The sequence below is a fragment of the Bombus flavifrons genome, chromosome 3, assembly GCF_040668555.2.
Source record: "Bombus flavifrons isolate JBK064 chromosome 3, iyBomFlav1_principal, whole genome shotgun sequence".
Taxonomy (NCBI): domain Eukaryota; kingdom Metazoa; phylum Arthropoda; class Insecta; order Hymenoptera; family Apidae; genus Bombus; species Bombus flavifrons.
The window spans coordinates 17,357,969-17,383,487 of record NC_138444.1 but is presented as its reverse complement, the minus strand read 5'-3'; the positions used below and the strand labels follow the sequence as shown (position 1 = coordinate 17,383,487).

The window sequence follows — 25,519 nt, the reverse complement described above, 5'->3', positions numbered from 1 at the left end:
CACCATGCGGAGACGTGCTCGCACAATTCACGTAATTCGCGCAATTAACCCCTTAGAGCCGCATTCCCGGCCGTTCGTCGGCATCCGGTACGTCGTTCGTTCATCGTTGTTTCGTCGAGGAACGGGTTCATGAATGAACCCGGCCGTGGTTCGGCAAAAAGTCTGCTTCCCTCTTTCTTCCCTACGTCCCTCTTCTCCTTCTTCGTCTCACCGTCGCTCTGTTTCTCTCTTCACCGTGGAGCGACAGGCAGAGCGTAGAAACTGGTATCGGCACAATGCCGTCGGAATACGCTATTGGGCCGCCTCTATTCGTTCGGCCGCTATTTCAACCTGCGCCCGCGGCCCAAGACAAGAAACAGACGCCACCGGAAATCATCATTCTCCCCGGGTAGGTTTAATCGAAGGGAAAACCGGAATACGCCGCAGCTTGACTGACAACAGGAGCAACCTGTCCGTAGTCGTTCGACCAGGATTCCGCGTGGATGATTTTTCTCCACTGCAGCGATCCTCTTTTCTCCGACGGACGCTTTTCTTCTTCTTCTTCTTCTTCTTCGTCTTCCTCGTCTATTCCTTTCCCGACGCGGATTAATTAGTCGCGTCGTTGCCGTAAACGAGCGTTCTTTCGACGAGCTTGAAACGCGGCGCTGCGTCGCGCCGCCTCGTAACATCAAACATTTTCCAATCCTGTTACTTTGTAATACGTAATTATACGACGACTCGTGCGTTTGGTATAGTTTTCGAAGCCACGTTCATACGTATATCCTGATCCGATTCGCCTGGCGAACGTACAACGATGTCCGGAGAACACGCGCGCCTCTAAGCTTCGTGCGATCGCGACGCGACGATATGGTAGCCGGCACGTACACCAGCTGGTCCAACTTTTTGTCCAGGGTCGACAGCTGCGACGAAAACGAAAAATCCGAATTGGAATCAGCGAGAGCAAGAAACCTCGACCCCTTCGACCATCGAAGGGGATGTGCGTGGCTACGGTTTCGTTCGTGGGCCAAACGCGTTTGTCGCGATAGCAGAACGGTTACCGTCGAATAGATCCGTAGCTGTTCCGCGTTTCCAATCGCGTAGATACGATAGTTGCGCTACCAAAAAATTTAGGGTCGTTCGTTTAATTCTGTTACCTCTAGTCGCACCGACTAAACGATATCGTGTTACGAATCGTCGTTACGTTTGCACTAACTTTCTTTTCTCTGGAATCCATTTCTCTCAGATTTCCGCCTAATATCGCGTCTATCGAAATCGCCGGCCAATCGTAGCTTTTCGATCGAGTTTGCTTTGTTCCGTTTGATCGAAGGAACGTAACCGTTTGGGATGTATTGGATTGGCAACTAAGTGACTGCGGATATATCAATACCATCTATTGACAAAATCCGCAATCACTTAGTTGCTAACCTGAAAAAAGAGAAAGGCACGAGTTTATCTTGCATTTAACTTTTATTATATAATATTATGCCGTATTTCAGTTACATAATTTTAAGTATTCGATACCCTATTCGTCATATAGGCATACACGTACCTAAGAACATGTTCGGCACATATACACCTATATATGATGCACACACGTGGCGCATACCGCTGCGTGTTTGTTTTAATAATCGACTTTATTATCAATATACAAATAATGGAAGACATAGCAGCACCTAGAAGTGCTGTTCAAAAGACGACCTCTTACCTAAAACATTCGTAAATTTTATTGTTCTTTTTTCCGCGAGACTGTTGTAAACCCCCTCTCGATAGCTTCATCCTGTAATTCACGCTGTTGCCGCTGCAAACGAAGCGCGATATACTTCTAGCCGCAGATTTGTAAACAACGTACTAAATTATCGTAGATAACCAAACTGCGAGATACGTAATGATAGAGTATTGTAATCTTTTTTTTTTCTTTTTCTCTCAATTCGATTTAATTCACCTTTTTTTATTTCGCATTTCACGTTTCGTTAGGCTATTACACGACGGATACGTCGTACGTTAAATTTTTGCGACACACCGTGATCTTGTTCGGATACGTGTATGTGTACTTGCGCGCGGTAAAGAGACGTTACGTACACGAATATACGCAACATGGTACACGGACGAATTCTCTTTTCCGTTCGCGTCTTTGTGCCAGTGTGGAATCGCGCAAGTACATAGACAAGTATCTGGCCAGATGTACATTGTCGTCAAATTACCGACAACACGTAAGTATCGTTTAATGTCTTCGTACATTTGAAATTGATAGTTCTTTGTAAATATGTTACATTTTATGTTGCCTTATTTTTAATAAAAAGAAAGTGCTACGACACTTTACTTCCTAGTCGGTTCTTCGTTGCTCCAAGCTTCTCGCGCAATATTCCATTCGTGTTCGTCTTGTTTCTTGACTCTGGACGAACGTAGTCTATCGCGTTTACGTAGAATTACAAGCGGTAATTTGGAATTGAAATCGCGGAACGTTGTGCGACAACTTGTTGGCGTTGCGTTTAATAACCGCGCGACTTTAAAGAAAGGCGAAACGAGAGAAAAAAGGGATCGGTACTCGATCTAGTGTAAGTGCAAGCGTAATATCAAAGTCTAACGCTATGTAACGTACACGATACGACACGAGGTCGACGCTTTTGGCAATTACATTGAGAATTCAAGGGGAAATTTTGGTGTTTCCGACGAACATCGATATCGATCTGTCGCGATCGTACGACGACAGCGTGTTCGTGAAATAGGAACGTTTCGATAAAATTTCTATTACCACCTTGAACGAAACAACACGCGCGCTCGGAGCATTAATAGTTATAAAACTGACCACGCTTGTACTTGCGTGGATCGTGCACACGTTGTACGTGTGCTTCACGTGTAAATGATTATCAGCTGATACCATATACCGATCTCGGAAGGTATGGAAACAACGGTAACGCTACGTCTTAGTCGAATCGAAATATAAAGAAATAGAACGTCTCGTTTGGCACGGCAGGCTCGTCCAAACGATAAAAAACGATCGTGCTTCTTGCCGCGACTGTAATCGGATGTATGTATTACGAGATCTTAGATGTTTACGCATATTGTCGTTGCCACTCTGTTCGAACACGCATCGCGAGTACATGAAATTCTTATCGATTTGTTTTATATATTACGACTTAGATTCGACGTAATACGATTACGAAATATTACGATTAGGAAATATTCACAAATTTCTTCGCAACAGAATTTATAATGGGATATGTAATCATAGATCAACATTAATATTATGTATTTGGATATGTACATGTCTCTGTGCGCGTGCGCACGCTTGCCTCAAAGGCGTGAGCATGTGTATGTATGTGATTGTTACGTACACATAGAGTGCATATGCACGTACGTGAATGCGTGTAAATTAACGTTCATACGTATACGTATCGTGTGTATGTATGTATGTATGTATGTATGCATGCATGTATGTATGTATGTATGTGAACATGTATATACACACACACGCACACATGCATAAGCACACACGCAACATATACGTATATACATATACGTAGTTTATGCGCGCACACTCGTATCTCGTTCTCTCACGCGCTCACGCACGAAGCTCGTATGCGCGCACCCACTGACTCGTGTATGAACGCGCATACGCATGCACTCGTTCGCTCACTCGTATGCACGTATTTATCAATTATATAGGTATTAAACCGATAAACTAGTATACCATTTTCATAACTGTTTCATAGAAACGGCAACGCTAAATTCATTTCAAAAACGTTAATTCACGAGTATCTGTGTGTCTCTGTCCGTCTGTCCGCTCTCTGTCTATCTGTCCGTGTGTGTATGTGTAGATGTGCGTGCGTGTATTTGTGTAAGATCAATTCGAACAAAGTCACGCGAATCGCGTCGCGAGTGTGCTTGAAACAATCGCGATAACCAACGTGGAAAAGAAATGACAAGGACGACTCGCGCTACCACAAAACTTGATCTCCATCTCCTCCGGATGGTAGTTTATACATTTCGGAGGCCTACGACGATACAAACGTTCTCTTCTCGCGATACAAGCACCAGGCTCCGTCAGAGCCTCTATGGGCTCGATGCTCAATTGTTTACTCCCGCATGGACACAACGTGTCTACCACCAGTAGAATCAAATTCGTATGGCGAATCTTTTGTACGCTGAACGGCCTGTAAACATACATATACATCTTTGAATGCTGCGACAAAACGACGATAAGTCTACCTACTGTCAATTGAGGTTGTAATCCCGAAATTTGCTGGATATCAAAGGGAGGAGACCGTAAATCTGAGATATAAGATCTTCGTTTCGAGATTTTATATCTCGGATCTACTATCCAACGCCCAACGATTCCTACCAAATATCGTCCGATCGATCGTCGGTGCCATTCGGAATAATATCCTCGATCGCAAATTATCTCGCTGCGAGTGGTTCCCGAACGAGAAATATACTTATACACCTACCTTTCGCAACCGGTGTCGTGACAGTTGGTTAACTTTCCTTTCAACGGATTACTTTGACCGCTGGTATTCAATCTCTCGGGTTGTAGAATATAAAGATCCGTCTTCTTCTCGCAAGATCTCAAATTCCTCTGCGGATAATGGGCAGACGTGGCTCGCGTTGTTCCAGGAGAAACAGGGGTTGCGGCGGCAATTGCCGGAAGCCTTGGGAACGCTTCTTCGTTTCCCTCTGTTGTTTCGTCGATCGAGTCTCTACTTATCACGAACGGATCGAACTCGTGAACTTCTCCCATCGAATCTTCTGAAAGTATATTTACGTTCGAGAACTAGGAAATTCGCGTCTTTTCTCTTTCAGCATAGCGTTCTTTCGAGCGAGTATGTCTTACCATCGAGTGCCCTCGCGGATTCGCCAGCGAACGCGAAAGCAACTTGCCATAAATTTTGAAAATTAAAGCCGAACGCCATGCTCCACAGAAAATTTCCCAGTATCGCGATCGTTGTCGTGATGGATCCGGAGAAAGTCCTCGGTGCGGCCGATTGATGAGATTCTTGCGGACTACAAGTGCCCTGGTAATCGGTCACCGTTACTTTCCTGAAATCGACGAAGGAAATTAACTCGAAGATGAAAACCTACGAGCCTAAAGGCGTAGAGTTCTTCTCCTATCTCCAACGCTCTCTTCCATTTCAAAGTATTACCGCGCTTCGACATTTTTACCTATAAATCCTGTCCTGAACCAGAGAATCCATTATAGTACCGTCGATTTCGCCGAAGAATTTCCCGGTATGCTCGTGTCGTTCGCTGATTATAATGAAGCCGTTATTGTCTAAGATGTAGCAGTCTAATGCTTCGGAAGCGCAGTTCTTCTTGCAGCTCGTACCACTGCACTGAAAAGTAGAAGAAAATTGTTATTAAACGAGTTGCGAAAACGGATGTGATTCGTGCGATTTGCCTTCGTTCTTCGGTTCGATTCGTATTCCAGGAAGGAAAGCGAAAAGAGAGAGTAACCGATATTTCGTACAAACTTACCGTCGAAGTAATGTTGACGAAACGAGAGGCCAGTGAAGAATGTTGAAACTGTAAACCTACGACCGCTGCTGGTGCTCTGTGTCCCGTCCCGATGAAAACCGCGTGAGTGGCCGTGACCAGTGGATTGGGGCTGTCGGCTAATTTTCAATTTCGTTAAATTTACTATACGAACGATGTTAAGAAACGACAACGAAAGAGAGAAAGAAAAATCGGTATAGAATAACGTTCGAGTGTTAACCATTTGCGATGGAACGTGGCCACAGTGGCGATATTTAAAATTTCCTCTTCAAACTGTAAACGTCGATTGCTTCAACTACAACAGTTCGCTGTGTGACAGTGCCGCGAAGAAAATACGTGGATCGCGAATGGTCAACTATACGCGTATTATTTGATCCGTGGAAAGTGGAAAGCTGCAAGTACTACTTACCGGCGTCAAAAGGCACGCTGAAAACGAAACTTTCCGGTTCTATATAGTGTTGGTCGACGGCGCGTTTATACCATGAAGAATCTATAGCTCTTGCATACTCGTCAGCAAACGGGCTAAATAAACAGCAAAATTGTCGTCACGATTACCAAACGTTTTATCGTAAAGTTGATCGGAAGAAATTTCTACCGCGATCAGACTCTAATATGTTGATGTTTTTGTTATAAAGACAAACATGTACGCATTTCAGAAGAGAGGACAAAAATTCGTATGAGATTTAGAAAACGGAATTAAATGACAATGAATGTTTGACATTTACGGTTCGTTCGTGATTTCTTCGGTTTGTTGATGCTCGTGCCAACGAAATAGGCCGCTTTTCGTTGCGATGAAACTCCTTGTTACACCGAATGTGCCTTTTCCTTGACTGCAAACACGAAGGTAGTTATATGGAACGTAATAAAATAAGTAAGAGACGGCGCAATAAAAGTATAAGAGAGCACAAAATATCGTTGTTTTCATATTCGATAACGAATATGAATAATTACCGCGTAGCAAAATCGATACATAGAATACGTACTTTGCAGAATAAAGTTCAAGTACGATCAAAACCTATTCATTCTCTGATTTCCGTTAATGTTGCTTAGAACATGGAATGTGCACGATACAACTTCGCGATTTCGTACGTTCTTGAAAAGAAGTAAATCTCGATGCCGTATTTTTACAGTTGTTGAGGAACGAGGAACTTCGTACGATTCATACGATTCGATTGATCGTTAAGAAAAAGTCAAGAGAGATACGAAAATATAACGACGAAAGGGATATCGGATCATCAGGAATGTTTTCGCAGGTATCGTAAAACGAACGATTAAAACGACATTTAGGAAAAGATCACCGTGCAATATATCGACGAGTGCGCTTATACAAATAATTGTGCATAATGGATTACCTGTGCAGTAGAGCCATCAGTATGGCAATAGGGCTAGCGGTGGAGACACACAATATAAAATGTAATAAAAATATGCGATAAAAGGTAGCATTGTAAATGAAAAAGATTAGCCGTTGCGCATAGTACGTGTCGCGTTTGAACGAACAACGCTACTATAGTATACATGTATAATGTGTAATATGTACATAAATACACAGATACTTTTGTAATCTTACTTGATCGAAGTAATTGTAAGAAAGAAATTATAACAAGTCGAACAGTTAAGAACGATCAAAGTTATTTTCTTTTTCTTTTTTACTCTTCTTGCACGCTTTCCAGCTCTTTCTCTCTGATTTCACGTCGTTGCGCTGTCTTTTCCTTTTCGTTTCTACGGATGAAACACCTCCTTAATCTGGCTGTCGTTTCCTTGCCATCCCCTTTTCGTCGCAAAAAGAGGTCCCTCGTACCTTGAACAGTGTTCTCAACAACGCAGTCCCTTTTCATTATCGTTCAACGATACATCTCGTTCGCAACACGACTATGCGAGTCAACGGCGAGAAGGGGAGAAAGTAGAGTAGGCAGCAGTTTTACGATATCAAATAAGATATGTTATTCGATAATCGGTGCGTGGAAAAAAAAACCGCGTGCTTGCTTGTGCATTGCAGTGCGTTGTCAATATTTCCACTATAAGTGTCCGCGCATGGAGGACATGCATCCGCGAGTTCCACTCACGCAACTCACTTACCTTTGATTTTCCTCTTTGTGCATCGCACCTCTTTTGTCGAAACCGTCGGTCACCAACGCATCCAACACGAGGGACTGCACTAATGTTTTATCACCTACGGAGGAAAACCGACGGTGAGTAAAAGGTAACGAACCACTTATTCATTGCTACAACTTACAATAATAAGCATCTTTGTCGGGCTTGCTCGCTTGTTTATGATGCGAGCTTGGACTCCTTGGTCTCAAGGACATCCATTTCCACCCCGGGCTTTGCGTTCGTGCCAAAAAATGGAGAACGCGTTCTTCGGGGGTGGGAAACCACTTATCGGAAGCCGAACTATATTCACAGTACACCCAATCGGGATGCACCTTCCAATTGTTCCCCTTGAAATAGTCGGTTACTGAAAACGTGAGACGTACCAAATTATAGAAATTACTTTATTCTATTTATTGCTTCGTTTTCTATCGAAGACATATTGCTGCTGATTTGCTTACCGTTTATTATCGCACGTTTGATTTCTTGTTCGGCCTTCAATTGAAACATACCATAGTTTTCGGGCAATGCCAGCCCCAATGAAAACGGAGTTCCTTCTATCGGTGTATAAAAATAATTGTGACGTCTAATGGTAACTCGTCTCTGTATGTATATGCAAGAGCGCGCGTACCGGAAAAATGACAAAATGCCTATGTTAAATAACGCAATGATAGGAGACCTTCTACATGTACGAAGATAAGGCTCGAGTTTAAATATGCACGTACATGAGTAGAGGTAGCTACTGCCTCTTACCGTACCTGTCGGTATATGTATATTTTCAAAATCAGAACTTTTCTTCGACGTATGGCAAAATAGACGCGTAAAAAATCGATTCGAGCGTTAACAGACGCGTAAGAAGCAGCATGTAACGTTTCCAACATCATTCTTTCACTCACCATATTGTCGTAATGAATTTTGATCGCGAAACTAGTTTCCCCTTCTTTTTGATCAATCATGTCGTGCCTCAACTGTGTAACGACATACCAGAATAAAGAAAGAGAAGGTCGATAATATTATTATTAGGTAGTTATTAAGGATACTTACATCGAGCAGAAGGGAATTGTTCAACGGGTGCAACGGTCCATCGTACTCGGCAAGTTCGACTTCCGACAAATCTACGTTGATATACGTGGGTTTTAACGTTTCCTCGTACTGCAACGAAACGAGAGCAACGGAAATTTTGCAACTGGCAAACGTTAATTTTTGTACTATGCTACGATCTGTGTATTTGATTTGCTTACGTCTACGTTTCCTGGCTGCGTAAATAAAAACAAACAATGCGATGTCAGTGAACATTAAGGCTATGAGTCAACAGCAATTAGATTAATTTCCTCTATAAAGCATTCCACGAAATCATTGCTCACCAATGGTCGTAAATCCGGATGATACAAAACGCGGCCGTTATTGTCGACGATAAAAGAATATGCGTTGACACCCAACTACAAATTCGAAAAATAATCTGCGATTAATCTGAATAATCTGCTTTCCATTGCGCGTGAACGTTACATATTCGCATAACCAATTTTATCTACCTTATAAGGTGAAACCAACTTCTGTATCTCTTCTATAGGTACATCCGTGCCGACGATACCCAATAAGTTAGCAGTTTTCGTCTGTAACAGATACATAATGATACATAACGATACATAATGATATACAAGGGGGGAAGAGAAAAGAATGTATATATATATATATATATGTTTATGATAAGCTTATGATAAACTTTAATATATTTCAAACTAGATAAATGAAATCACCGTTACAAACAGTGACAAGATTCTAGATTTTGATGAAAACATATTACCGTATAATTCCGGCGATCTAAGATAGGCGCGGTGACTGACATCATTAACTGGCCAATGTGTTCTTTACCATATCTACCGCTCTGAAACAGAAACACAGGAGAAGACAACTCCGCGTACAGCAGATCACGTTTGGATATAAGACAGATAAAAAGTAAAAGCGAGGGTTTTCAATTTGCTCACCTTTCCGCCAACGTAAGCTGGACTCCAATGAATAGGGTGTTCGTGTTGGTAGAGCACCATAGGTCGTGCGAGCACTTTTATATATTCGAAAACTTTACTTCTAATGTCTTCCAGTTCAGTGATCCTCGCGTAGAATCCTGCATAATAGAAAATATGGAGACACGAATAACACATGGTGTAATTACGTAAAGGCATAGTACAATAAACAACTACGATTTACCGAATGAACTTGTTAAATATAGAGGAATTACGTTTGTACGAACTGCATTTATTCGAACCAAATTTTAGTCAATGCCCAATTAAATGAATTCTTACTAGTTAAATCCAATTGTTTTAACACGAAGTTTCGCTATATGGACGAAAAATTATAGATGTAGCGAGGAGAATCAGTGGAATCCTATCGTACGAACTTCAATCAGGTACGTAATCTATTCGCGTTCCGACAAGTTCATAGGTTCATTGAGTTTTACTTGATGCTACTGTAGTATCGAGCATAGTCGATAAAACTTAGAAAACAAAAATAGAAAATAAAAAGAGGCAAACAAGAGGAAAAGAACAGCGAATACGTACCTTTGTTCGAGCATGCTACGTTGTGTAATTCCGGACTTTTGTCACCACCAATTAGATACGTAAAAATACGGACAGGCATGTGAGGCGAATTGTATCGTTTTATCACCTCTGTAGGTAGGCCAGCGTTATCCGTAGTAATCAACATGATCGCTTGATTGCACTGACTCCCTTGTACTGTTTTGTTGTATTTATGAAGAATCTCAAACGCGGTCCCAAGAGCAGCCGATATATTTTTTGGCATTTCCTCGTGCTTCATGGAATTCGTTGCTATTTTCAATTCTTGGATATTTTCAGGTGACGCTTGAACCAAACTGTCTTTGAAGCATTGTACGATCTCTTCCGCGGTATCTCCGTAACGATAAACGTTAACGTAATCGTTGGGACCCAAGGTATCGAGTATAGTTTTAACGGTAGTTACGGCCAAACGCTTATTCCTCTCTGAGACGTAGCAGTCGATATCGACCAATATCGCCAGGTCTTTCGGACTATTCGCGGCTCCAACGAACCAGTTAGAAATTCGGAAATCGTACACGTCTCGAACGACTCGATTCGCGCTTTTACCAGTGCTGAAACTTCGTTCCTCGATAGGCGGCCAAGAAATTGCTGAAACAAGTAAACGATTATCGTTACGGAGGAGAGAAGCCTCAGTGAGACGAAACAAATTATAAGAAGAAATCGATAATGCGTGTGGGACAAACCGTACCAGGAAAACGTCTTAAGAATCCCGAAGTCGCTCCGTAATATTGCCAGGAAAGCGAAGAATCGCTCTCATAATTATTAACAAACAACAAATCCAAATATTGACTCCATTGGATACCAGCGGCTACTTCGCGATCTGCAGAGAAGGGGTAATAGCGTAAGAATATCATCTAATTAGATCATTTTGTTTTCGCGTTTAATTAGTCGCGTTCCTATCAAGGCCATGATCCTGCGGTTTTCAAGTATACCTACCAATTTCTTTTACTCCAGCAGGTAATAAAACGGCCGAAAAAGTAATGTTCACAGCTAAGTGATCGAAGTGTCGATTAGTCGAGAGCAAGGGTTCTTGTCCCGTTCCCGACATTTTTCCGTCTGAAGCAACGTCGAAACGCTGAGAAGGATAATATTTCGGCACTACGTTCCCGTCTCTCGGTGCCGACACAGCTGCCTGTTCGGCACTCTCTACCAACCTCTGTAAATGTTCGTTAACGATATACAATGGTCTTTTCGTTTTTTGTGATACAATCATCCTTACCATAACGGCGTTCATTTTAAAGTCCAACATGTTTTTTACTTCCGTGGCTATGTCTCGGACAACGACCAGTCCATCCTTTTTCTCAACTTGTGCTTCCATATCGTGATATTTCTGAAACGAAAGTGCGACAGGCTAAGTTTTCCACGTGCATCCTACTATCCTTACAAATTATACCTTTTCATCTGACATATGAAAATACTATTACCTATAAATTACGTTCAAATATATCACGGCAATGGCATAGTTAACCTTTATTCGAATGAAATTCGCGTCGCTTCGCTATTTCAAAACTTTCTACTCTTCTAGGCCTGCTACTCAAAAATGAAAAAAGAATGATCGGTTGCTTACCCTTTGTATTTCGCTCATTTTCGTAACTTGTTTGCCAAATTCCCATAAATCAACGCCAAATTTTAAGGCCCAGTTTTTTACTCTGCAATACGACAAAGATAACGTTAAATGGACTGGAATCTGTGGCGAAACACGTTTCGCGTATTTTGATCTGGATTCTGTAAATATTCGAACCGTTAAAGTACGTTAGTCGAGTTCTTTTATTTCTTTCTCGATCTTTTCTTTCGTTTGTTCGCTGATTTGCGAACTAACGGCGAAGAACAGGCAAGAAACGAAAGATTAGTAACGGTTGATATCGGAGAAGTGAATTTGACCGTTCAAATTATGAAACTCGATATCGAGATAACAAATCGTAAATATGTCACTAAACGAATAAGGAAGATATCGAGACGAATATCGTTATATCGATTGTTAATTGCGACTTAATTTGGGGAAAATGTCGTATAACGATGAAGTTACACGCTATTTAACGGTTCGGTTTGAACCGAAATCGACGATTGTTCTGCTCGCCAGCTTCCACATATACATACATCGTATAGCTTTACGTGTAAATGAGCACCATTGATGCATTTGTATGTATGTACGTACTTACGTACATGCTCACGTGCGCACGCACGTAGGTCGTACGCATACACGCCGATTCTGATCCTCGTTAATCGACTGTGTACGCGTAACTCTACACGCGCCTGCGTTCTTTCCAATTTTCGTTGCTTTCCTTCGAGAATCATTGAAAGTACTATACTGTCTGTCTTTTAATGCAGTCAGATATATATAAGGAAATACATATTTGTACTATTGCGCGCTGTGACGTATTAGGTTTCGGCATCTTTCGTGTCTCCTTTATCCCTCTCCCCTCTACCACAGTAGACAAAAATATAAATATTTTTCACATAAAAAGAGGAGTAGAATACAATTAGAATTTCGATTTTCTTTCATTTTTATGTTATGTTAGAGTCGAACCGATTACCACGCTATCAATGATACGTTTTGATACGTTTAACATCGCATGTGGATATACTCCTTTCCTAAAACATCCACGCCCTTCCATTTATAATATTCTATATTCGCCTTGCTTTGTTAATCCCATTAATCCCTTCTAAATTGAGTCGTTGTTTTATCATTTCCCATTTACTTGTTAAATACACGTGTAAACTGAAACGATATATGATAGAAAAAGAAGCTATAGATCCTTACTCGTTATGAGGTATATCCTCTTCTTGCTGATAACTTGATTTGATCCATAACAGTAACAACACTCCACAGTGCACAAATTTTTCCACGGACAGAAACATTATTTCGATGCTATCGATGAGCAGCCGAATACGAATAAACGATGAAACGAACGAACCAATCTTTTAAAAAAAACGCATACGTTAATTCGAAGTAACCTCTCGAAAAGAATTAGTCTTACCGCTCCCTCGTAGTAGCGATCGATCGGCCGGAACACGCGAGTCAGCGTTACGTGCGTAAATTTACCGTTTCGACGGAATCTTGTTTATCCATATACATCTACATAGATTTGATAGAAAACACAACTTTGTAACGCTTATATACGCTAGTACGTAGAAGCTTCTATGTATGATTCTTCGCCTTCTTTCATCTTCTTCTTTAAACGTAATCTTCGCACCTGACGATCGAAACTACGCTAATCGTATAGCCGTCGAACGTAAAAAACTCCTTTCATTTCACTACGCACGTTTTCGACGTTTCATTGCGACGAACGTTTGTACGTATTTGTGCGTCTGGCATTGTTCGCTCGGACTTTGCTCGTTTATATATTCCGATTCCGAATCAAATCATTTTTTTTTTTTAATGTGTCGCCGATGAAAGTGTCACTATCGATGATAACGATACGACAATGACGACACAATGCAACCAGAATAGTAACGACGTCTACGACGACGATAACGACGTCGATGTATAGGGAAAAGTTCGTAAAAACTAGCCAATCAAAGCAGGTTCAACAACACGTAATTCACCTCCAACGCGCAGTTTTTCGTCGTAAACATTTTTCAGAACATATTACGAACCTCTCTAACGATCGAATCATGTCAAAAATAAAAGCGTCTTCGACGTACGCGCGTATGAACACCCGATCGACCGATCGCCCGAAGGACCGAACGACTAACCAACCAAGAGAGAAACGAAAAAAACGATCCTACGTCAAATCACCCCCCAGACAGTAAGTCGGTGTTCTTCTTTATTATCGTATCCTTTCCAAGTGAACGTATATTTTTCTTTTCACGAATAAATTAGACATTGTTCGATGCGCTGTCGACACGATTCGTTTTGTGAGATTCACGATTGCACCACCGATTACCGCCTTGTCGCGCGATCTCTCAAGTATGTTCACACCGTAACGCGCAGAGAACCCGAAAGAATGAAGGACGAGGGTGGGACAAGGGAGTAGTTGTAGGGAGAAAGAGAGAGAGAGAGAGAAAGGGAGAGACCAGAAGGGGTGGGATACGAAGCAAAGAAGGGGAATGCGGAGGAGATAGAAGAAAGAAAAAAATGACAGAAAAATCAAGTATTTGCACGCGTTACGCGCGCACTGAAAAATACGATACGCGAAAATATAATATACAGCGAAAATATAGGTTCTTTCCCGATGAAAAATAACTATATTACACGCGATGACTTCGTTTTGATAACACTTCCTCATGAAAATCGGACAAAGATGGTGTACGAGTCGCTTTATGCTCGAACGAAAGGTGGCTGGCTGGTTGTCTAGCGCGCGCGCATTACTCTTACTACGGTACTACGTTAGACTCGGGCGTTTTAGGAGTAACGTTATTCTACTGGTGCGAGCGCGTGCTCGCAACCACCCCTGAAAACAGGAATGACGGTAGTCGGCGAATATCAGCTAATGGTAATGGTAGTAGTGTTGTTGGTGACATTGGCACCAGCGGGGATGATGCTAGTGGTGCGTGGTAGGGATGACGATGGCGATGGAGGCTGCAGCGATGAGAGCGGCGACAGCAGCGGCAACGACGGAATCGGGGATAAAACGGAACTAGGGGAAGAGCAGCTTAGATTGACGACACCGAGGTGGGGAAGGTAGACAGTAGGAGGTGAAGGTTGCCAGATATGAAAACGAGCAGAGGCGATACGAGAGAACAGAGATAGATCGAATACTATCGAGGAGGAGCTGTTCCTTGCGAAAGAGTGAAACCGAACGAACGGACAAGTTTAAGCTAGCGAGCAGACCGAGATGCTCGCAATCTCTTACCATAATAGAGATGGTCGAAATGACCGGGCGCGCAAGCTCGGTATCATTGATTTAACGCCTATCTATATTTCCAAGCGCAGAGACAACTTCCTAGATCCCAAGGATTTTGGAAGCTCCAACGGTTTTTCCACCTTTATACCTCCTCACTTTCAAACGTAAACGCATAATTAAAAAACAACCGTCTCGTCTTTCGCAATTCATCTAATTAAATAATCAATATAATATACTAATATCAAAATAAATAACATAATAATAATAATATACTTGGTTTATATTTTGAAAATACATACAATATAGAACAAAAAATTTTTCAAATGTTTCCTATAATTAGAATTAAAATAATCAGATAATGACATGCGTATTTTAATTATCACTTTATAGAATTAAAAGCATCGTTCGAATATCTAAACTTACAACATTAACCGTGTCATTTCTCTGGTCCTTTTCCGCTTGTTACTTACTTATTTAAATATTTATAGATATAGGATATCTTAAGTAACAAATTAGCATGTATATATGTATATGTATAAACATTCTTAATTGTTAATTATAGAAGTTATAAATCTTAACTATTGAATGTATTATTGACGCTATCATTATTATTGTTGTTATCACTATCATTGTCGCAATTAATTGTACTACAATCTTCATCACCATTATCGTGGTTACAAATCATAAAATCGTTTCATAAATCATTATAATTATTACTACAAAATCATGAAAAAAGAAATATTACCACAAATATCTATTTTGGCGGAAAGAAGAAGATTGTTGATTTCCGCGAAAAAACAATTATGTTGACTAATATATAATTTCGTTCACGCACATATTAATGACAAAACGAAGCTCTTGTTGTGCATAGTCTTCCGGCAATGGTAATTGAGATACCAGTTGATATATCGACGTAGATTTATTCTCGTTCAGTTGTAACAAATTCCTAGCTAAGTGTATCGTTCTCTTTGCAATTTCCGCTTGACAAAGCCTATCACAAAGAATAATCATATTCAAATATTAACGATTTGCTGATCTTTTACGCTCTGTATAGAAAATGTAAAAGGAAAGAATTGTAACAGTTTACCTGTGTTTCGCAGTTAAACATGGAAATTGATTGATCTTGGAAGGAAGATTTGACAATCGTTGTTTTAGTGATTCCAATTTAGAACTTATTCCACGTGGATCGGCACTACGTAGCAAAGATTCAACATTCATAGTTATTTCCATATATTCCCAGAGTAATTGCCCTTGATATGTCCAACCACTTATAGTGCTACTGCATTCTAAAGGAGTCAGTGGACGCAATAAGCTGCGCAGGTAATCGTAATTTTCTGAACAAAAATTGAAAATATGTCATACATATAACTTTAACATAATGAAAATGTTTATAATAACATAATAGAGAATAAACAAAAAGGCGTCACTTTAACATAACGAGATAACACACTGTTTGAACATTAACTCATAATGAAACCGTTTATTATACCGTTTATTATAACATCTGCTGCTAAATGTTCAATAATAATTTCATGCGCCTTATTCCATTGTTCTGCTTGAATAAAATAGAAAGCTGCTTTCCCGTATCTGCAAATAAGGAAAAAAAATTCTCTTACATCGGGTTAAGAATTACACTAAACTCTATTATTATTAGAATTTCTTATCCAATTTACAGAGATTTAGATTTATCGGCTACGATTACCATCACAAACCGTTTCGTTCATAACTAAACACATGCAAATCAAGATTCCACGTAAAATCATACTATGCGTCTTGTGTATTGCATTTTAAGTGTGAAATCTTTGCAACCATGCGTTTACATTAACGCGAAACGACATTTGATGTGTAAACATGTATTGTACGATTAATATAGATCCAACTCTCCACTAACCTTTTAGCTACGTAACTTTTCACGGCTTTCGCATGATGAATCCAAATCGAAGGTATACCCAATTCTTCTCGTAAAAACGTTTCTCTCTCGATAAAATCAGGACAATCACTAGCATCATCTATTTCGACATGTCGTTGCAATAAATTCATTACCGCAGTCTTCCTTTGTGCGGCATCTTTTAGATGTAACATTACGAATATGGCCCAATGCCAGAGATCATATGCTTCTAATTGTGTCGCAAAATTAACATGTGTCAAAATGGCAACATGTTCCGAAAGATGTGAATAACCCAAAGCTAAAAGTACTTGCTGCATCAGCCAACTGCGATCAAATTAAATTATTTCAGATTACAAATTAAACTGAATTTGAAATTGCGAGAAAAGAAATTGATCCATTACCTGAGTCTGTAATCCATTGGATCAGCAGTATGTGTTGCCGGATTCAATAATTCACCCAACGTATGATTGCCAGTGCAAAATAACTTTAAAAGATGAAAACAGAGATCATATATTGGTTTCCCATTATTTGTTTCAAGTTCGAAATTGTTTCCCTTGTATTCAGGTTTCGGTATCGACGTATAAACGTCATTTGTCTTGGTTGTATCGAAGGAGGCCTCGTAAATGTCTAATATGTCTCTTATAGAGGCGGTCGGAGATGAGAAATACCTGCACCATACACGAACAATATAATATATAGATATACGTATATTGTAATATTTTAATAAAAATAGAAAAAAGATTGTATCATGTTATGAAAATATGATGTTTACCACAAATGAACAGCTAATGCTCTCTTCCAATCAAAACCTTCACAGACATTGATTGGACAATGTTTACTAGGTGGTTCACCCGCCACCAGAGCAAAGAGCTTTAGTCGATCTAACGAGAGGTTTTCATCAACACCGGCATTTTGCCATAATGCAATTTGCTGCTGTGTTAATACCTTTATTGGCATTCCACTGCACAGCTGCGCCATCAATAAGGCCAAACAATGATCACCCATTTCTCTTGCAATTTTACACGCCTCTTCTAATTCGAAAGCTGCAATTTCAAATAGACGATGATAGAAAAATAAGTAGAAAAGAAGACAGAAATTCTATATAATTGCATACAATACTTATCAGGTGCACATACCAGATAGTAAAAGCAATATCTTTGTTTCATAATTAATATCCGCATCCTCCAACACGAGAGTTTTTCGTATAACGTTCCTTAACCATTGCCCGATTGCCTCTCGCCGCGCAATTACGACACTATGGTCTTCTGAATTTTCTAAAATAATGAAACACACAAGAATGTGCGCGTTACATATTCTGCATAATTTCTGCTTGTATATCAGACGTATATCAGGAACAAAAAATATATGAAAAAAAAAGCGGGGGAAGAAATAGAGGAGAAATAGAGAAATAGAGGAGGAAAGATAAACGAAAGAGGGGATGGAGGAAGAAATAATATTATATTTGAATTTGAATTATAATACATTTGAAAAATTAAATGATCAAGTTATAAATTAACATACATATTATACATACCTGTAGCAACGTTTATATCAGGTAAATTTCCCCAAAGAGCTACACAGAGTTTCCAAACGTTAGCAACATAGGAAGCAAAGGAATCTGTGGCAAACTGTTCTGCAAATTCTTCGGCTAAACTACAATGTGCGTGTAAAGCCATGCTCGCCTTATTAATATCTGTATCTACGTCAAAAATTATACAGTCTTCATCTGGATTCATTACACGATGTGACAGCTGAATTTTTAGATGACCTTCTATACTTTCCTTAAATGATGTTACAAAGAATGAAAATAAAAGAATAAATATTACAATGTCTAATTCTAAATAATGTAAGTACTTAAAAATGAAACTTACTTTGAATGTCTTAATGCGTTCTTCGCCGGTTCCACTACCACCCAAAATTTGTATACGTTGGACTATCCCAACGGATGTTGTATCTTCTGGAGAACGACCACATACGTAGGATCCAATTTGTTCAAAAGAATTATTTAATAGTACATCGTCAGCCTGTTTTTTCGTACTCAATGTAAGTAATGTTAAACCACGTCCCCAGCTTGGTTTAAACCTTCTTCCCATTTGTATGCCTAAATTAATACATAGAAATAGCATATAAAATTTTACACACGAATTCTTAATAAATACGAATATGATAAAAGCTGCTTACCAATATCAGCAACGGAACGAGACTCCAGTTTATGTATAATAGATTTTGATAACGGAATCACTTCAGAAATACATCGAAGAATTGTAGTCACCGGAGTTATCGAAGGATCCGGTAAACCTTTTTCATATATCGTTGATGTCTTAGCAACGATGTCCATCGAGCGTTTCAATTTGGAATCTATAGCACAAATTGATTCCCTTGTAACTTGTACAATGTACAAAATATTAATCTTACATACATCATTAACCTGATATTACCTGTCTTCGAAAGGACCGATTCTTCATAAGCAATAGTTGGCGTCCGATGAATTGCCAAATTAGATCGTAACATCGGACTATAAATTGGTTCGTAGTTTTGATCTTCATCTAATTTTTGTGGCGTATTGGTGAAACATCGTAAAGAACTTCTACGATCGGAAAGAAATAACGCGCGATTCGATTCTAAAATAGTAATAATATTCCAATGTTAAATAAGAATAAACATCATTATATAAATAAAAAAATTAATAATATAATCTTAACACAATCAGAGTTTACCTTGATCATAAGCCTCGTTAATCTCTTCGTCGCTGCCATCAAAGAAGCTGGCCTTCATTAATTGCAGTTTATGACTGTCTGTACCCAAAATGCGAGCATTCTCACCAGTTGGACTTATCGGTAGTTTTTCACGATTCTGATCTATTGAAAAAGAATTTTTCATACTGTATAGTAACAATAAATACAATAGAATTATACGTAATCGAATTGAATATAAAGTTATACATCTCACGCACCTGTTCTAAACGACCGGCGTGAGACAATTGCTTCCAAGAGAAGTCCACGTGCATCTAAATCTGAATAGTCTGTATTCGCTGTTTTTAAACCATTGGCCTTGGAAGTATCTTTATTCTAATTAAAAACAAGAAATTGATTGTAAAAATTTGGATCGTGTAGGCATTCCAATTTTTGTGTAATTAACGAGTAAAACAGTCTTACTGAAACTACTTTTGATTGCTCCTGCTTAGTTGCACATTTTTGTTGAGTTGCACACAATTTTAATCGTTTCGTGTCATTCGCTGTAGGGACATTATTATCTTCTTCATCTGAATCGCTTAGGCCATATTTAGAAAAATGATCTACCTGAAAGGATATATAACCATGACAGAAATATAAATATGAGATTAGAAAGATTATAAAACTGCTTGGGATTTAAGCTACCTTAAAAACCCATGAACCAGTTTCAGGTCGATACTCTAAGAATCTAGTATCATGTTTCGCTGACACTCTTCGTAATTTTTCCTCGTAATCCATCGCAGCTAAACGTTGGGGATCGGTAATAGGCTTATGTAGAGATTTATCGTGTGGCCATACTTGGTCTAAAGTAACTTGTGCTTTACGATTTAATCCTTCTCCGCTAGGTGGTTTCTTCTCATCGTCTGGATAAATGATGACTTCCTTGTGTCGAAAATGTACTATTTCGTCTAAATTCAGGCCATATATATCAAACGATTCAGGGAAATACACATTCCCATAATCTTCACGCCCAACAGTGAAGTTTGGTACAATACACGTTTCACCGCGAACATACTCGTCTAATTTATCAAGCGGCGGAATTGTATAGTAACCAGCACGTTTCAGCGTTACTTTAGCTGCATTTGGTTTCCAGTTCGAAGTTTGTAACGTCGAAAAGGAACTTTCGTCCAATTCTTGACTCAAATCAGAGTTTTGAGTTACAATGTCCGTACATGTTTTATCAACGAGAGATGAATTCTTTAAAGACGTATCCACAGATGTATTAATTTCAGAGCACTTTTGATTTGATGAATTGGCGTTAGCATAAGGTCGCAATTCAGTAACAGTATTGTTTATCATCTCTTCGGACAATGCGTTGGGACTAGAAAATAGCGACCGTTGAGCCTCGTATGATTCTTCGTCTAAATTTTTTGCATTTCGTGGAAGACTCGTTTTCAACCAAGACAAAGATGATCTTCGATCGTTTACTAATTGTCGATTATTATCTTGACTATGATTTTCTTTATCTACAGTTTCAATAGTTGTATTTTCAATATATGTATTTATTACAGATGATTTCTCTTCTCCTTTTCCAGGAGATTGTAAGTTTTTCCCTACACTTTGTGAACTTTCTGTAGGCGATGGAACTATTGAGTTCGATATGGATTTCGGACGTAGTACCAAACGCTTTGCATTTGGACGAGGCTGAAATGCTTCCGAGAGTGGATCTTCCTCTTCAAGACCTTCGAACATTGACTTCTACAAAATTTCATTACACATATGTATGATGCATGTAAATTATGAGCGGAGAAAGTTCCAATTACATAAACATTCTTATTACATCGATATTTTACCTTAGATAATTGTGCAGGAGTAACAACTTTGGCCTTGATCTTCGGAGACTTATTATCAGCAGTAACCTTATACTGTTGACCATTCATTAATTTGGATGGCGCGTTTGCCGGTTTTAATAACTCTTCTGTTTTACCGGAAGCCTGAAGTCATGTCATATTCGAATAATATTTATAGATCACTTAAATGTGCTTTAATAAGTTCTCAAATAAGTTCTCAGTCGTACATATTAAAAACTACTTACTGGTAAAAGATTTTTTAATAACGGTGAATCGCCGAAAGGTGCTGACACCAAGGCTAAAATTTGTTGATGCACCGGGACAGTTCCGGAACTTTTGACTTGGTTCGTAGTATTTCTGCGATGATAAGATACAAAACATATTAAAATACTTTCAATCGCGTGATCGATGTGAATAAAAATAGTCAAAAATTCGATGTAATACCCAGCTCCGAGTAATCCAGTTCCAATACCCGTTCCTACATTTGTATTATTTCCGAAAGTTGAAGATCCAAACGACCCCGATGTATTAAATGGTGCATTATTGCCACTGTTCCCGAACAAACCGCCTGATTTTTGCTGACCAAATAAAGTAGAGCCACTACCCAACATTAAACCCGTATTTGTACCTATAAAATAAATTTATATTCAACATCAATAACCGTTAACAATAAACGGTATAACGCACTATTTATTTGTTTCTCTTCATTTTTATTCAATTTACTATTCTATTGGAAAATTATATACAGATAAACTTTATAAAACAAAATAAATATAAGGCTACTGAAATTTGAAATTAACGTAATGCATTGATAGTCATATTAAAGACTAGCATATAAATAATTTACCGAGTCCGGACGATGGTGTAGAAGTTGAACCAAAAGAAAATCCAGATGTTTGTCCTGCAGGCTTAAAAGGTGTATTAAACAACGAAGTACCGGAATTTTGACCTGCAGTGAAACCTGGTGCAGTTCCAAAAGTCGATGGTGCAGTCGAACCGAAAGTCGAATTTACTCCGAAACCTATCGTTCCAGTTGATTTAGAACAGAATAAAGGTGTACCCGTATTGCTCATTGGTGTCTGACCAAAAGTGGAAAATCCAGTGCTAGACGATGTGGAAGGTGCGTTAAAAGCTGATTTGTTTTGGTTAAATAGACCAATACTCTGTAAAAAGATAAATATAAGAATGTTAACATCGATCAGAATACAATCACGATCGATGGTTATGATTGATGGTTAATGAAAAATTTCTCTTATTTCTTCTTTGTATTACCTGATTCGGTTGCGTTGAACCAAATGCGGAGCCGAAAGCAGTGTTTTGACCCGTATTAATGCCACCGAAACCTGTACCAGCAGTTTGGTTAGTATTGCTGGTTGCAAAAAGTGGGGTTGGAGCTGCTGCTGTAGATAAATCTAGTTGTATTTTGCGCATATAAATAATTTATACAGACGTGTTTACCGACACCGGTATAATAATTCTAAAGTGACATTAGCAACAACGAAAATTACCGATGGTATTTGAAAAATTAGATACTTACTACCAAATGGTTTATTCTGGGTATTAGAACCAAACAGATTAGTACTTGGAGTAGAATTAAAAGCAAAATTATTTGTTGTTGTTGTCGAGGGTGTACCAAAAGTACTTATAGGCTTTCCAAATAGACCACTTGAGCCAGACTGTGTGGTTGCTCCAAAACCAGCGCTCATTCCACCAAAGCCTAATTTAAAATATGAAACAATTATCGAGAAGATAAACAATAGAAATAGATCAATTTTAAGAATAAACGTTAAGCTATTTAGTCCTGAAGTATAACATCTAGTAAATATGCAATAACTAATTTGCATTAGAATATTTTACCCGTTGTTGCAGTACTAGTACCTGCCCCTGCACTACCAAAAGGTGAAGGTTGTGCTGGTGCACCAAAGATTCCTGTACTGGGTCCTAAGCATCAAAGGAAACACAAATAACATGATATATGTAGGATTCGCGTACTCGAATAGAGAACACAACACATTCGGTTAAAACTCTCTCACTCATCAATAACACAGCACTCTGATAGAGTCCATCTTATAGAATCAGTTAAATCTTCACGCGATTCTGTGAACCAACCGCGCATACTAATACACGTGCACACGCACAGGTTCGTATTGTTCGCAATCACTCAACATATATAATATCATGTATAAGTATTAGGAGAATATTGTTATAGATGTGTAATAATTTCAATTAATTGGATTATATAGTTACAATAGATCGTGATAATTTTTACCTTTTCGTCCCACAGAATAATCTTCGAAACGTAACTCTTCGTAAGACTTTGATTCATATTCTTTCATTGTCGCAATGCAACAATGTCTCACCGATATAGTATGAGATATACCATTCTTGGACATGGAATCAGTAGTAATCATAGGAGCAAATTTAACGACAGTACCAGTTATACTTGTGGTTGCCGTGTTTGCATTGCCAAAACCTAGAATGAGATTCTTCTCAAATCTGTCTTTCTAGATCAAATAGTAGAATAGATTTTTCTTATAACTTATATAACTATAAATTATAAACATACCAGGTGTTGCACCAAATAAATTTGTATTTCCAGTGGTACTGCTTTGCCCAAAAGGTGTGGTTTGCTGAGCTGATTGTTGGGGTTGTCCAAATAAATTTGTACCAGATGTAGTACCAAAACCAAATCCAGCTGGTTTATTCGACTGACCAAATGCTGACGTTGCAGTGTTTGTACCGAAAAGATTTGTACTTGCATTCTGCTGAGAGCCAAATAAATTGGTATTTGTATTTGTTGTACCAAACCCTATAGAAAAGAAAATTTTAGTATAACAACAATTTGTTACCTGATATTTTCATTTACACAGATAAAATTTGATCATACTGCATATCAAGAAACATATATAGACATAACAAAATTTAAACTTTTACTATATTCATTATGTTGATCAAATTATTAACTGTATTTAAGGATCAATAAAAAAGACCAAAGGCAGTATGTAGATAACTATAAATCAATGCTAACAAAATGATATTTTATATTTTTTACAAATATTTATATGGATAAATACTTTTGAATTACAGCTAGTAGAATGATCTATGAATCGCTACCTCCGAAAGATGGTTGAGTAAATGCAGGTGGAGTTGTAGTATTGCCAAACAAACCACCAGTGGTAGAACCTGCAGGCTTTGAACTAAAGAGAGAAGTATTGCCACTGCCAAAGACTGGTGTAGCACCAGAACCAAAACTTGTTGTAGTGATTGGTTTACCAAACGCAGATTGCCCAAATGGACTGGATTGCGTTGGTGTATTAAAACTACCTATAATAAAGATAAATTAAAACAGGATTTACATAAGGACATAAAAAAAGATAGGGAATACAAAATACAGATATAATTCGTTTTACTTACTAAAAGAGGTATTTCCAGTTTGACCAAACATGCTTAATAGGACGATCCTAATTTGTTTTTAATATTTATTGGCACCTGCAATAGTAAATAAAAGTTCAAAACAAATATTTCGAAATAATAAAATCCATCGTTACATCGGATTCGAATTTACTAAAACTATAAAACAATATATTAAATAATATATACTCGGGTATTATTATAAATTTTGTAGTATTCTCTGAAATCTTTAACTTAATGAAATTAAAATGTGATACGGAACTGCACAAGATTCACGCGCGATAACACTATGATCTCTATTTTTGTTTCCCTTTTTTTCTTAGAACGTTAAGAAAGTTACCGTTAAGACGCCAGAAGTAAGAATAAATTGTCATTCACTGTAATTGACCATTTGTCGAAGAATTGTTATGAGTACATTAAAATCGTCTGTTACAATTTTATGAAACGAATTCTCCTCAAACTGTACATCTTCTAAAATTTGTTTTGATACAAATAATTACTCGATAGAGAGGTTACACAAATTAAATTTTTGATGATATTACCAAGAATTCAACAAACGATATATGAAAAGCTACAATATATCGTTCCGCGGGATTCATACGTTTCAACAACCTCGATTGCTGATTATTGATACTGAATTATAGACACGTAAAATTCGTAGATATCACGTAAGTGCGCATAATATACGTCGTAAAATGGCAAACCTCGAAAGTCAATCGATAATACAGTGACGATATTATAATTTTCATACGAATAAATCGGTAACCAGCAGGGTAGACAAAAT

The 25,519-nt window shown here is 38.6% G+C and overlaps 2 protein-coding genes across 13 annotated transcripts; both read right to left on the bottom strand.

Annotated features, from left to right (window-relative positions):
* Nucleotides 1–1,366: 1,366 nt before the first annotated feature.
* On the bottom strand, nt 1,367–14,804 carry stol (voltage-dependent calcium channel subunit stolid). 4 transcript variants are annotated; one of them, XM_069109530.1, is made up of 25 exons: nt 13,828–14,804; nt 12,889–13,046; nt 11,695–11,776; nt 11,347–11,457; nt 11,064–11,283; nt 10,816–10,947; nt 10,113–10,715; nt 9,543–9,679; nt 9,362–9,442; nt 9,090–9,170; nt 8,922–8,996; nt 8,799–8,813; nt 8,602–8,709; nt 8,454–8,525; nt 8,019–8,160; nt 7,703–7,924; nt 7,546–7,639; nt 6,822–6,854; nt 6,195–6,299; nt 5,879–5,991; nt 5,452–5,588; nt 5,140–5,309; nt 4,811–5,016; nt 4,428–4,725; nt 1,367–4,133 (listed from the first exon to the last, which is right to left on the bottom strand). In XM_069109530.1, exons 2-25 carry the CDS (start codon nt 12,984–12,986, stop codon nt 3,839–3,841), a joined length of 3,630 nt encoding a protein of 1,209 aa, XP_068965631.1. In that variant the 5' UTR covers nt 12,987–13,046; nt 13,828–14,804; the 3' UTR covers nt 1,367–3,838. The 4 variants fall into 4 exon arrangements, with proteins under 4 accessions (XP_068965631.1, XP_068965629.1, XP_068965630.1 ...); XM_069109528.1 differs by having other exon boundaries at nt 13,857–14,803; XM_069109529.1 differs by lacking the exon at nt 13,828–14,804 and adding an exon at nt 13,106–13,821.
* A 361-nt stretch (nt 14,805–15,165) lies between these two features.
* Nup98-96 (nuclear pore complex protein Nup98-96) lies at nt 15,166–25,501 on the bottom strand. Of its 9 annotated transcripts, XM_069109497.1 has the most exons (28): nt 25,278–25,472; nt 25,076–25,206; nt 24,739–24,813; nt 24,439–24,648; nt 23,891–24,133; nt 23,594–23,797; nt 23,182–23,265; nt 22,862–23,041; nt 22,597–22,736; nt 22,172–22,487; nt 21,769–21,952; nt 21,570–21,681; nt 21,328–21,468; nt 20,180–21,232; nt 19,958–20,101; nt 19,756–19,870; nt 19,520–19,660; nt 19,241–19,423; nt 18,984–19,160; nt 18,674–18,903; nt 18,337–18,583; nt 17,939–18,076; nt 17,575–17,845; nt 17,204–17,470; nt 16,806–17,126; nt 16,404–16,501; nt 16,002–16,248; nt 15,166–15,905 (listed from the first exon to the last, which is right to left on the bottom strand). In XM_069109497.1, exons 3-28 carry the CDS (start codon nt 24,767–24,769, stop codon nt 15,725–15,727), a joined length of 5,658 nt encoding a protein of 1,885 aa, XP_068965598.1. In that variant the 5' UTR covers nt 24,770–24,813; nt 25,076–25,206; nt 25,278–25,472; the 3' UTR covers nt 15,166–15,724. The 9 variants fall into 9 exon arrangements, with proteins under 9 accessions (XP_068965598.1, XP_068965601.1, XP_068965600.1 ...); XM_069109500.1 differs by lacking the exon at nt 25,076–25,206 and having other exon boundaries at nt 25,440–25,501; XM_069109499.1 differs by lacking the exon at nt 25,076–25,206 and having other exon boundaries at nt 25,348–25,485.
* Nucleotides 25,502–25,519: the final 18 nt, after the last annotated feature.

Bases quoted from the DNA above. Each gene is read 5' to 3' on its own strand.
- Nup98-96 (XM_069109500.1), bottom strand. From the start codon at position 24,769: ATGTTTGGTCAAACTGGAAATACCTCTTTTA. The intron at 19,424-19,519 runs GTAAACTCTGAT...TTACTATTTTAG, and splicing joins TAACGAGGCTTATGATCAAG to AATCGAATCGCGCGTTATTT. The intron at 17,846-17,938 runs GTATGTGCACCT...TTGAAATTGCAG, and splicing joins GATATTGCTTTTACTATCTG to CTTTCGAATTAGAAGAGGCG.
- stol (XM_069109530.1), bottom strand. From the start codon at position 12,986: ATGTTTCTGTCCGTGGAAAAATTTGTGCACTGTGGAGTGTTGTTACTG. The intron at 6,300-6,821 runs GTAATCCATTAT...TCGTGTTTGCAG, and splicing joins CTGATGGCTCTACTGCACAG to TCAAGGAAAAGGCACATTCG. The intron at 5,310-5,451 runs GTAAGTTTGTAC...TCTACTTTTCAG, and splicing joins TCGTCAACATTACTTCGACG to TGCAGTGGTACGAGCTGCAA.